At 43.9% G+C, this 13,114-nt stretch overlaps 1 protein-coding gene across 3 annotated transcripts in view; it reads left to right on the top strand.

The window, feature by feature from the left end:
- Nucleotides 1–13,114, top strand: part of stxbp4 (syntaxin binding protein 4) — a 42,248-nt gene that overhangs the window by 25,274 nt on the left and 3,860 nt on the right. For all 3 annotated transcript variants that reach the window (XM_011488559.3, XM_020712133.2, XM_011488558.3), the window contains exons 9-18: nt 735–841; nt 1,960–2,173; nt 3,763–3,844; nt 5,256–5,335; nt 7,095–7,191; nt 7,596–7,720; nt 8,773–8,862; nt 10,216–10,281; nt 10,526–10,726; nt 12,796–12,912. In XM_011488559.3, coding sequence (XP_011486861.1) covers nt 735–841; nt 1,960–2,173; nt 3,763–3,844; nt 5,256–5,335; nt 7,095–7,191; nt 7,596–7,720; nt 8,773–8,862; nt 10,216–10,281; nt 10,526–10,726; nt 12,796–12,912 — 1,179 coding nt within the window. The remainder of the gene's footprint in view (nt 1–734; nt 842–1,959; nt 2,174–3,762; nt 3,845–5,255; nt 5,336–7,094; nt 7,192–7,595; nt 7,721–8,772; nt 8,863–10,215; nt 10,282–10,525; nt 10,727–12,795; nt 12,913–13,114) is intronic.

Raw genomic sequence — 13,114 nt, forward strand, 5'->3', positions numbered from 1 at the left:
TATTATAATTTAGACTGATGACTTCTGGACAGTTTCTGAATAGTTTCTGTTGTATTTCAGTTTCAGTTTAATAGACAGTTTCTGCCGGTTGGCCCTTTTTTTGGTGCCAGGGTCTTCTGTCTTTTGCAGTTGTTTGTTTTGCTTTTATTTTACTAACCAGGACATTTTATTGACTTTTTACATTCATTGGTGTTTATCAAATGTTTAAACTACACATTTTTAAACCATTTTTGTCTTCCCTTCATTTTTTTTAATCCTTCTTTTTTTCTTGACTTAATGTTGGGATGCAATTAAATGAGAGGTGCGGGTAAACAACGCATAAACAAAAACAAAAGGATTGTTTTTTTATAAATAAACTTAGCTTGAATATTTAAAACTTTTACTTTTTTAAAGAATTTTGTCATCAATTGAAACCAAACAAAATGATCATTCGGTCGCCAAAGGTCACAAAAATGTTGACCCTTTTCGGATATCACAAAGTTGTTATGTTAACGTTTTTAAGTATAATATTGTTTAAACACTTCCATCACATCTCTGCTAACAGACCACATGTTTGAGTCATGACTGTAGACAACTATGATCTGAAAATCTGCAGCTCTTGTGTGGCGTATCTGTCACTTGGCTGTTGCACAGAGTTGAACTGCTTTTGTGTGTCTGTTGTGAAGCTGCTGTGCTACACCTTCGTTTGCGTGTTGCTCATTCTTTGCGTTCTCGCCGCTCTCACTCTGTTTTAGGATGGCAGGTTGCAAGTGGGGGATCAGCTGGTGTCAATCAACAAAGAGTCTCTGATCGGAGTGACATATGAGGAGGCAAGGAGCATCCTGACACGCACCAAGCTGAGGTTGTCTCCCCAACACACACTCACGACCCCCACAACTGCTCACAATACACCCGTATATGTAATGAGCAGATCACAGGGTGACGTTTTTTATGTAATTCTGCTTAAATTGGGTTCAAACATATGCAGACATGATTGAATAGGTCTGTGTTCACAAAAACCCCAAATGAGTAAGAAAAGCTTGAAGCATAAAAATGGAAGTAAATCAAATGTTCATGATTGTTAAAGTAATTTAAGGATTTGATCAGCCTTTAAATCTAAATGAATCTAAAAGACAATGGGAGAGTAACTGTAATGACATTTCAATAAGGAGAGATTAGGAATGTGAGTTAGAAACATTTTTTAATGAAATGAATCCATAATCTTTGGTGGTGGGGGCTCTGGGCCGACATCGTCTAGCGTTGTTGGGACGAATTCAGACTGAATGAATAAATGTCAGAGCCTAGACGCTGAAGAGGGTTAGAGTCCAGACCATAGGGAATGATCACTCCAGGTGGAGGAGGAGGTGGAGGGGGGACAGCAAACTGAGAATGCAGAGAGACAACCATTCATGCATTTAAAGGCTAAAACAGGATTGTGATTGGCTGAGAAGAAGGTGGGCCGTTTAGCTGCTGGTTCAAAGTGAAGCGATGATAGATCATGATGTTTAGAATGAAGTGAAAAACCCATCATACTAGTTTTATTATGCTGTAGTTAAGATATTTTATTACATTTAACAATTTTTTAAGCATAATTCTCTTTCACAGTCTTGTGTTGTAGAGGTTTGACAGTATTTGTCACCTGATTGACAGGTTGTGGATGACATTGATGGTACGCTAACCACTACACCACCATGCTGCACCCATTTAACATCAATGGGCAGATTGTTTTATTGTATTTCCATCATAGGCTCTATAAGTGACCCAAAGATTACATCAAAGGGTGTAATCTCCATATTTACCAAGCAAAGGTCAAAAGAAACGCAGTGCAGGACCACACACTCAGTGAGGGGGCTGCTCTGTGATCAGTAGGGCTCCTAAATAAAAAAGGAACAAGACAGGACCACTGGAACACGTCAGAAACTGTTGCATTCAGGAGCAGAAAGGCATGACTGCAAAAACATACCTGTGCATGCCTTCCAGACCGGATCCCACTGTGGAAATCGCCTTCATCAGGAGGAGGTCGTCGTCCAGTTCCAGCAGCGGCTCGCACAGCCCCATCTGCCAGCAGGGGGAGAGTGGAGGGGGGAAGGCCCCAGGACTGTTCACCATGCCCCCCCAGCTTCCCACGGTGGCCAAGATCACCTCCAGCAGAAACCCCCACTGTGAGACGCTCCCAGCGGTCAATGTAACCCAGGTGTGACCCCCCCCCACACAGCTCTGATAGCATTTTCATCATCAGAAGGTTGAATGTCCAGCTGGTCTTGAAGGTGGCACTAAAAGGGATTGCAGTGAGAGAGTAGAAGGGTTCAAACTGATGCCCATCAATAAAACAAATCTTTTGGTAGCCTTTGTGCTTTGGCACGTGAACGTTGGGAGTTGGGTCATCTAGAACCACTAGACAGTGCTCTGAACCTTTTTTCTTCAATGATTTGTGATCTTCACTGGTGTCCATGGATTACATGAAATCTTTGCACCTTTGTCCACCTTTGTCATGGTAGGGAGAACACCTCAATGGAAGGATTGCAGATATCAGGGCGTGGCTGGAAAGAATGTTGCATAAATGTAGAAGCTGAACATTTGATTGTGTGTGCACGTGATACAAAAGCGCCCATAGTGCGTCTGTGGGATGTTCACACAAACAACACTCTGATGGTCTGAATTTCCTCATTTCTAGCAGTCAGGAGCGTCCACTGATCATGTGACCAGCACTAAAGCGGCTCTTTGTGCGTCTGCAGGGTCAGAGGAGGGTCGACAAAGTCTTCTTCACACTTCCGTGTTGTTCAGTGTTCACTATGACCTCCTGCTCCCAGCAGGCCGTAGACAAACTGTGCACAAACATTTCCTCTTTACAGATTCACCAAGCAGTCTGGGATCTGAACATTTTCATTTTCATCGGATCTGGAAGGGCATCTGTGACTGAGGTTTAAAGTATCGATGAAGAGATACATATATTTATTATATTAACTTTAATCCCACTCTTAGTATGTGATCCTTACATTTGACATTAATGCAGAAAAATCTATATGAATATATGTGGCAGTCCCAGTTCAGATTAGTCTAATTATCTTAGTAGTATTTAGTAATAGGATCAAGTTGTGTGGATCCGATATCAACACACAACACATTTACACACTAACCAAGTACCACACACTCACTATTGCTTTGATTTGACCCTTTAAAAACCTGTGTCATCTTCAAGGTCATAGTTTCTGCAGATCAGCAGTAGTTCATTAGAAGTTTGTCTCCAAGTAGTGGAGGGGGCCGTTGAGGTGTATTAAGCCCCTCCCATTTCCCATAATCCATCTGTTTACAGGCCCTCTCATCTCCAAGCTAACATTAGCGGTGCAGCAACAATGGTGAGCAATAACTGATCTGTCCCTCCGTCCAGATCTGATCCAGATTCCAGCTCAGACCAGGAAAACAAAGACGTTTATGGATCTGTTGGTCTGACGGTGGATGATCAGAATGGAGCAGAGCAGGGAGCTTTTGGCCCCGCCGTTAATTTTCTACTTTTCTGCTCCAGAATTACAACGATTTGAATATAGAAATACTTATAAATGCAATTTTTAGCTTAATGTTCTTTATATTTGTTCTCTGTGCTACATGTTAAAACACCAGAAATACAATCTTATTTGAAAGGGGATCAGGAATATTCTTTTAACCTTTCATCCATCCTTTTCCAACCGCTGGCAGGGATGAATATAAGCATGAAATTGATGATGATGATGATGATGATAATGATGGTGAAGATGATGGCCTCTCTCCCTGTGTGACTGTGTGCAGGTACGAGTGTCTCCGGCCAGAACAGAGCAGGCTTGCGTGTCCTTGGCTTCACGGAGTGACGGCGTTGCTGTGACAACCCCCGGTGTGTATGTTTCTATCAAATAGCTTCTCTGCGTTCAGTTGGCAACCAAAATGTCCTCTTTGCTTCAAAAACAACAGCTTCTCTCTGAAGAAATAGATCAGGGAGATGAGAACCAATCTATTCTAGAACCTTCCCCAGGTGCTTCAGAAGACGTTGTCTTTAGTTTGCTGTACTCTGCGGACAAGTGGGAGGAGCCTCACTAACAACTATGCTAGTTTAGTGTTACAGCTATGTGTTAATGTAAACGTTTGGCAGCATTTTTCTATGTTTATGTGTCATTTCTAAACCTGCTGATTTCAATGTTAAAAATAAAGGTAAATAAAATGGTTGAACCTGAACGTTTAGAAAAGATGCTAACTTGACCATGCCCATAAAAGTAGTCTTTAAAGTTTAGCCACGCCCACTCCATTGTTACTGTGAAACACTGCAGTCTTTACAATCGTCAGTGTGATATTGATCTGAGGGAGAAACATCAAACATAAATGGATTAAAAAATACATTAATATTACTCCCTGAAATTCCAGTAAAACACATTCCTCTCTGGGTGTCCCAGGGGGAGGAGTTTAAGTATGTTGTGTTGTTCAAAAGTGAGGGAAGATCGGAGCGTGAGATTGACAGGTGGACGGTGAGGCGTCTGCTGTTATGCTGTGCTGGTTCATTGTGGTGAGAAGAAAGCTGAGCCATAGAAAGCTCTCAATTTACCGGTTAATGTAGTCATGAGCTCTGGGTCATGACTGAAGGAACAAGGTGGGACAAGCGACTGAAAGAACCTTCCTCCTCAGGGTGTCTGGGCGCTCCCACAGAGATCGTGGGGGAGCTCGGTCACCCGGACAGAGCTCAGAGTAGATCTGCTGCTCCTCCTCATCCAGAGAAGCCATGTCGGATGCCTCAGGCGTGGATTTTGGAGGCCTCCTGGAGCGTTCTTCGACGCAAACAATAAAGAATTCTCTTTTTGTAGTCATCAAATATCCAAACCAACATACTGCAGTTTGTTTCTGTTTAAAAATGGTGAAAAATCCATAAATCTGTCATTATATTATTTTAAATACATAGTTACATTTCACTATAGGCAACTATTAAACTGAAAACTCTACTGGAAGAGTGAGAATGAGTTTGAGTCTCCATCATTTTAAGGTCTATTGTTTGTATAGGACTTCCAGCAAACTATAGCAAACGGAAAGGAAGTTGTACAAAAAACTACATTTTTTCTAACTGAAGGCTTTAAATTAAGAGGATAAATTTGCAGTCAGAAGAAAACCGTCAATATTGATAAAAACATATTGTGAATATAATTTCTGCTTGGACTTGGGCTGAAGGTGTGTTTCCATCTCAAAGCTTCAGGAGCTGTGTCAGTGTTGGGCAGCCTGGTTTCTGCAGCCTAAGGTTCTTATTCCACTGTTTCTGCCCTCAGACACCCCTGCTAGTCTGCCCCTTCAGAGGAAGAGCTCGCTCAGCGCTACCTGTCGACTCAAACTGGAGCGGCTGGAGCAGGTGAGTGTCTCTTTACACTTTCTTAGGCAGCATTAGATGAGATGCAACAGCCTTAGATCCAGAGTGATGCATCAGCAGGACGTGCAGTGGAAATGTGGGGCGGATGATTGATCTATGAGGTTCTCTGAGCTTTCCGCATGACTTCACTGAAGTCTGCCTGACCTGAACATTGGTGCACGTTCGTCTTTCAGAGCTTTAAATCCATCCTACATGAGAAGGTCTTCTTCCTTTTTTGTCTTTTTTGCTGCATGTGTTCATGCTTGCAACAGCAAATCATCTGCCCCCCCACCTTGCTCTATCTTCTGCATCCTCCTCACTCAGTCCCTCCTTGACCACACCCGTCAACCTCCTCTTCGGTGTTCTCTATCTATTAAGCAACATGCCAACGTGCCCTGCGACAGAATAAATGAGTCACCAACGTCATCAATGTCCCGTCTTCCAATGTGTCCACACCATCTCATCTCCACAACATCTACCATCAACTGGTCCTCTGATGGATTCATTCCTGATCCATCCTGGTCTCTCCCAAAGAGAACCTCAGCATCTTCATCTTTTCCACCTCCAGCTCTGCCTCCTGTCTTTCAAACCACCAACATGGCTGCTCTCACCACAGTCTTCTTCACCTTTCTTTTCATTCTGGGTGACCCTCTTTAGTCACACATCACACCTGAAACTTTCCTACACCTGCACCGACCTGTTTCTGCACGCCTCTTAAGCACCGGTAAAGTCCTCCACCTTCTTCACCTGCAACCTCGCCGTTCTACTTGAGGTCCTCTCGTTTACACACAGATACTCTGGCTGCCGCTGACTGTCAGCTGAGCACCAGTCATCCTTACACCACCACCCAATGCTGAACCATACATTATCTCCAATTACGAAGTATTTACAAGATGTGACCAACTTGTGCTCCTCTCCCCCTCTTACTGTCACTGCACGCTCCTCTCTTTTCTGGAAAAACCTTTTAGCAGACTCCACCACTATGTGTTCTTCTGCATTCTGGTTCTGAACTCCAAACGGAGCCATCTCTTCCTCATTACTTCTATTTTCTTCCCCCACATGTCTGTTAAAGTCTGATTCAGTCTCCGCTGTCTCCTCTGTATGGATTTCCACAATCTTCTTCTCCATTCCCTCCTTCTTCTCCAGCTCTTCAAGCTACCTGAAAGGAAGAACCACAGACAGCAGTCAACGCCTTCAAATTCATCAGACTCATCCCCCTATCATCACAGTCCCTTCACCTCCAGAACATTCTTATCAAACTCCTCCTTCAGGATGTCTCCTCCTCGGTTCCCCTTTCCATCCACACCATGATGAAATAGCTGCTCCCAATCTATGAGCCTTGCTCTCTTTCCATCTAGATCTCCGTTTCTTCTGTCCATCATGTCAGACTACTCTCTAGTTCCTGTCAAAGCTCCTACGTTCAAAGTTCTTACTTTGAATGTAATTTCTCTTCTTTGTCTCCTTCTTCCACCAACTGTCTCCCATCAGCATCGGTTGCAGTTGTTGTTAACCCAGACCATGACCCAGTGAGAAAGTTCTGTTGTTGATTTGCTAAATTGATTTGATCTTTGGTTTTACACTGAATGCCCTTCCTGACACAACCCTCTGCCTTCACCCGGACTTGGGACAGGCTCTTTTTGCCCCTTTGTGGTTGCATTGTACAAGAGAAGGTCATAGATCCTACTGTTCAGGAGGAGGTGATGTTTGTGTTTGTTGCCTCGGCAGAGTCTGCATAGATTATAGAGTGCATTCGTGTTTTCAGGCTCTTGATCTGATTGGACTGAAACCCACAGAGGTTCAGCGACAGACACTTATGTCCAGACTACAAGCCGACCCAGCTGGGACAGTGGCCTTCACAGGTGAGGTGGCTTCACTTATTCCCTCACACGTACGTATGTGCAGGTCACGCAAGGTGATGCACAGTCACACACCAACGTGGTTCAGCCTCCGCTCTATGTTCTACCAATGGTGATCTCAAACAAGTTTCATTGTACCTTCTGAAGAAAGCCACCTTTGACAGGAAGACTGACAGAAACATGGCTGTGTGGTTCTTTTTAATGCTGACGGTGCAGATCCAGGCTCCCTCTTAACCGCTCTCATCACAGGCAGCAAAGGTCTGAGCACAGCTGCTGTTCATGACCAGAGCCTTCTTTTATGATCCACTGTCAATTCTCAGTGGGCTGTAGACCCCCCAGCCATGAACCTACCAACAGAAAGCATGTTCACAGTTGTGAACACACGGGTTTGTTGTGTGTCTTCACAGAGTTTGACAGCCTGATCCGGGAGCTGTTTAAGCCTCAGCTGGAGGAGCTGATTAACACCCAACCAGGGGCCAGGTTTACGCCTGACGACCTATCTAGTCTACCAGAGTCACGCTCCAATCCGCAGGTACCAGCACAGAAACATGTTCAGAAACCCTCTGCAAGTCACAACGGAAAGAAACAGTATTTCAATGTTCAGAGTTTTTACAGCAGCCCCCATCCTGCCCCTGTGGAGAACTGCAAACCCTCAAGTGAAAATGTTTGAACAATTTGTCAAACTCCTCCTATCCATCCATCCATTTTTTAAACCCACTTCACTCCTGGGTTGCTGGAGCCTAGCCCAAGTAATGGTCCATTACTGTCAACACCTTTGACTGTTCGTCACTCCATCGGATAAAACATGGAGACAAAACAACCTCAGTCTCTCACATTCAATAATAATAATAATAATTGATACTGTAATTGATCCCTCAATGGGGAAATTCTCCGCATTTTGACCCATCCCCTGGGGGGGTCGGTGAGCTGTGCTCGGGGGGCGACAGGTGGCTGGGGAGAGCGGGGATCGATCCACCAACTCCTCGGTTGTTGGACGACCTGCTCTGTACTGCTGCTCTAAGGGACCAGAACCAGAACACCTAAAGGACGACTTAGAACCGCCAAATAATCAATGAAGCATGTTTTTGAGGAGAAAAATGTGTCCAGAGGCACGGACCAGACGAGGGCCAACAGTTGGGTTTGTCTGACGAGGTTCAAGGCCGTGAGCCGGCGTGAAGCCAAGAAGGACATTCATGTTGTTTCCTGGAAATGCTGGATGGTTCTGTAGCTTTAACAAAGCCATGGCCTGAAAGTGACCTTTTTAGCAGTTCCACCTTAATCCAGTGAGTGAAAGCACAAGCTCCCCATCAAGGCGGGCGTCCTGAACGGGAGCTCACCTCAAACACGCCTGGATCTGCTGTTTTTATCAGAGCGTCTGGTCTTTGTAGAGCCGCTGATCTCAAAGCGCTTGAAGGTTTGAGACCTTTGTCTCCTCAGAGGAGTTCTTACCAACAGTTGATGCAGTAACAGCTTTGAGATTGCATCGTTTTCTTTAACCTTTGTTATGAGGTGAAGAGAGGATCTTTGATGCTGCGTGCAGCTCTGGGAGCACCACTGTGGTTTCATCAGCGTGTTTCTGTGCAGCTCATGCTGTCAGACTCTGTGGATCTGGAAGAGATGGAGAAGCTGAGAAAGGAGCACATCGAGGCTCTGAAGGACATCAAAAGGCTGCAGGTACGATTCCATGAGCAAACACTGTGATGACAGAGAGATGATTGAGATGGGAATTCACTTCATCCCACTCCCTGTCAAGCAATTAACAAAACAGTATTTGATGATCATTATGTTTAATGTGATATATGTTTGCACTGCAAAGCAAACATTATTTTCTTTTAGTTCCTGTATTTTCTAATCAATTTATGAATTAATGTCCTAAATAGATTTGAGATATCTATTTACTTTCTTTTAATTGCTTGAAAAGAAACAGATCAATTAATCAATCAAAGAATTTTATTAGGACAGGTTCATCTGTGTCTCATTCTGCGGATCCATTCTTTTTTTCAGTTGCTATGTCTTCTTCTTGCACGGCTTCCCATTTGTTTCTCACAGACCCAGAGTCAAATCAATGCTGAGAGGCTTTTCTAAAGAAGTGCTTTTTTTAAAGCAGCCAAACACGCCTGAGGGAGGATTCAAACATGAGTTTTGTTTTAACTGTCTCACTTCTCCTGTATCTCTGCTGATGCCAAGGAAACAAGGTCTTCTCTTCACCCCGATTTGTTTCCTTTTAAAATCCATTGATTGCTGTTTTAAAAATCAAACACTACCTTCCTTTCCCAAATTGGTCAAAATGACCAAATGTTAGTTTCTCAAAAGAGCACTAGAGGGAGATTTCACAGCAGTTCGCTGGTCACTTTTCCCACAACCTAAATATACCTAAAAGAATTCTCATTTTTGAGTGTTTGTTGCTTCGTTTATTGTTCGTAACAATCTCAGGGGATTGATTTGTTTGATTTGAATTTTATCAGAGCTCAAACTGGAACAAAGGACATTTTTTTATATTCCTCTTACTTCTTACTGCCATTTACGCCTTGAGGCGCAGCACATCTTTAATATGGCAGGAGAGTAAACCCAACAGAGCCTGAAACTTTACCCTGCACTCAAACGGCTGCACGGTTTCCTTTATTTGGTTCAGATTCTCATTGCACTTTTTGCAAATGGATGGAAATTCGGAACATGTGTGTAGTGATTGCGGCAATTGTTGGACAAAAGTTACTAAGGAAAACACAAAATGGAGGTTTTGCAACTGCAGCAATAAATTAACAACAGTGACGTGTGGTTAGGTTCACAGCTGGTGAGGCACTGACGTCATCAGTCAGATTCACAAACATATGAACCCTACAGAGCAGCAAGTCGCCCCCTTTTACTGGCAACAGTTAGTGTGTTGTTTAAAATTTCATTTCAACATTTAAAACTGTAGCTTAGATAAAAAAACAACCAAATAGTTGTTATTGTTTCAAAGCTACAGGTCTGGAGTAGATGTGGCGTTCAGGTCAGGGTTCAGCTGCTCATCGGTGTGTTTCTTCACAGGAACAGCTCCTGCAGTCCCAGAGAACGCAGGAGGACCTGGAGGAGGATCTCAAGAAAGCTAAGCAGGTGAGTCTCGTCTGCAGGTCTTTGGTGAAAGCTCTAGTTGTCTCTTTTCATCAGTTCCAGCATAGTTTTAGAACAAAGATGCAGCTCCGCATAAATGTTAAAGGTTAAATTTACAGATAGGTTGATAATCAGTTTCTGTTTTCTCTTTTTGCTTTTTAGATTTCTCTTTAAATAAATTGTGACGCTGGTATTTGTTGTGTCCATGACTGTCAGTGAGGATTGTGTGCTTCTGTCTTTTCTGCAGGATGTTAAAGTGGGAGCAGAGGAGAGTAGAGCTCTCAGGACTCGCATCCAGCAAGCCGAGGAAGCCCAGAAGCAGGCAAGGGGGATGGAGATGGACTATGAAGAGGTGATCCACCTCCTGGAAGCTGAGATTGCAGAACTAAAGACCCAGAGGATGGAACACCCAGCATCAACCAAAAAGGAGGAATGTGGGACTTCTAAGGTGCATTTTCACTTGTTTTGTTTGGTTTGATTAAAAAGAAAGATGTCCAGGAGTAATTAGGTCATACAGTTCAATAGGTAATGGCTAAACAGAACTAACTGCCCTTAGACCCCCCTTCACGGTAAGGAAAAACTCCTAAAGAAAACGGGAAAAAACGAAAAAACCTCAGGGGTGTCCACATGAAGGAGGGATCCTCCCCCAGGACAGACAGGCCATGTACCAGAACTCATAGAGAGAATTAACTTATCTAACACTACAACTACGTGTTTAAATAGTCCAGCAGATGAGCGGATCCACAGCCAGGGGTAGGAGCACCGACGAGTCAGCTGGAATCTGGACCAGATTCTGTTCACCACATCAGTCTGTCTTGATGGGTCATGTGACTTAAAACAGCTTCTCTGACCACTAAGTTAGTAACCCAAAGTTAAAAAGCTCATAAAAACTTTACTGAGAAGGAGGGTCTAAGGCAGGGACGCCCAGTTTAGTTTAGTCTGTTTAGTTAGTCAGAACTTCATGATCCTTATGATTTCATGTTTACTTTACAATTAGCGGTACCAAGCCCATTGAGACGACTATATTAGTCGTCTGTATTAGTCGTCTCAATGGACTTCTGGTTTCACGGCTGGAAAACGTTTGGTCATCAGCTCTACACGTTTCCTGTGTTAAGCTGCAAAATAGCAAGCAGCACACGTGAAACAGACTTCAAAACAGCTGGTGGGGAAATTCAAAAAGGTTTTCAGAAAAGTGTAACTGTATCCCAACAACAGCTGTGGCTCTCAGGACCCCTGTGATGGGTTTTCCACAGCTGTGCTGCCAAACCCTGGTGATTTCTGGCCGGTTGGAGCAGGAATTGTCACCCAAATGATTCTATGGACGTGCTATAGTTCTACCCAAATTGCAATAAGAAAATGAACCAAACCACTCAGTCTGCACTCAATTTGTCCAAAGGAATTCACCTCTAAGGAGTTTTTGAACAGAATAATCATAAGGCTTGGCCACAACTGCCCTTAAGGGTGGAAACAGCTGTCTGCGGGCAATAAATAGGCTTATCTGGACACACAGGTGGTTCACACGAAACATCAAGGTTGTAGACCTCTCTGTGAGGCCGTAGAGCAAAGATGTTCCTGAACATTTTTCTACAGGCTTGCAGCGGGTGACAGGTTTGAGTGAACACGTAAACAACACGTACGGGAAAGTAAGGATGAAGTAGCTGAGACACTGGCATGTTATACAGATTACAGCCCCCCTCCCCAGGTTCTGCACAGGGACCTGTTGGTGCGTTCGCCCCTTTGCTGCATCTTTGTTTGCAGGCTGACTGTTGGAATTGAGGAAATTAAACACAGAAGTTTGTGATGTCATTCCTCAGGGAGTCTACGGGCGCTTGCTCATCACGTGCCCGCCCCGTGCACGCAGCATTTGCACGTCATCAGTAAGGAACCAGTACTTGCACCTAACGACAAGAGTGTGGTGCATGGACACCGTACGAAAGCAGCAGCTGGACTTCATAAGTGCGTTCAACTTACATTAACCTCATAAATATTTCAGAAAAGACAATGGTACGTTCCATTTTCATGACGACCTGTGAGGTCACCACACAAGCCTCAAGACACCAGCGGCCCCCCTAAGATTTGGCTGCTCCTCTCTTTGGGCCCAGAGCGGCGTGACTAAGGCTTTAGAAATGGGTTCCTAAGAAGAGTTCAGAGAAGAAAGGTTTGAGCACATTTTTCAAAATCAGAAGATTCATGAGCTCAGGGCTTCTGAGCGGAGTGTTGCCATCACAGCGTTTCATGAGGAGAAGGTTTTTAGACGAGATGCTCATGAGCAGAAAGGTATCAAAGCCGATGTTCAAGAGAAGTGAGTCCCTGAGCCCCTCGTGACCGCAGGGTTCCTGTGAGATTACTGGCCAAAGTTTTCTGGGTCAGGATGTCAAAACGGATGATGGTTGTTGCCTCACTGCTAGCTGGGATTGGAGTCAGTGAAAGACGATTTCTTTCCTCCACATAGACAGACAGGATGATCACTATCATCATGGTGTGTTGGTTTTTGCACCCTTCAACTTTCCGGCACAGGAGCAGACAGAGGAGCTGAAGAAGAGGGTGACGGTCCTGGAAAGCCAGCTAAGGAAGAGTGAAGCAGCCAGAAAGGGCTTTGAAATGTCAACAGGAAAACTTCTAAGCTTTGTTGAGGTAAATGATGAAAAGACAGATGTCTTGTCTGTTCTATTAACAAAACTGTTATCTATTAATCTTTAATTTGTGCCACCTATATGTATTTACTATGTTTAATTATTTTATCTAAGGATGGATGAAATTGGATTCATTTGCCAATGTTCTCAGATAAATGTTGGCCATCCATATATTTTAACTTTTGTTTTCTCTTATTGGAGAT

This window comes from Oryzias latipes, chromosome 19 (genome assembly GCF_002234675.1).
Source record: "Oryzias latipes chromosome 19, ASM223467v1".
NCBI classification, from domain to species: domain Eukaryota; kingdom Metazoa; phylum Chordata; class Actinopteri; order Beloniformes; family Adrianichthyidae; genus Oryzias; species Oryzias latipes.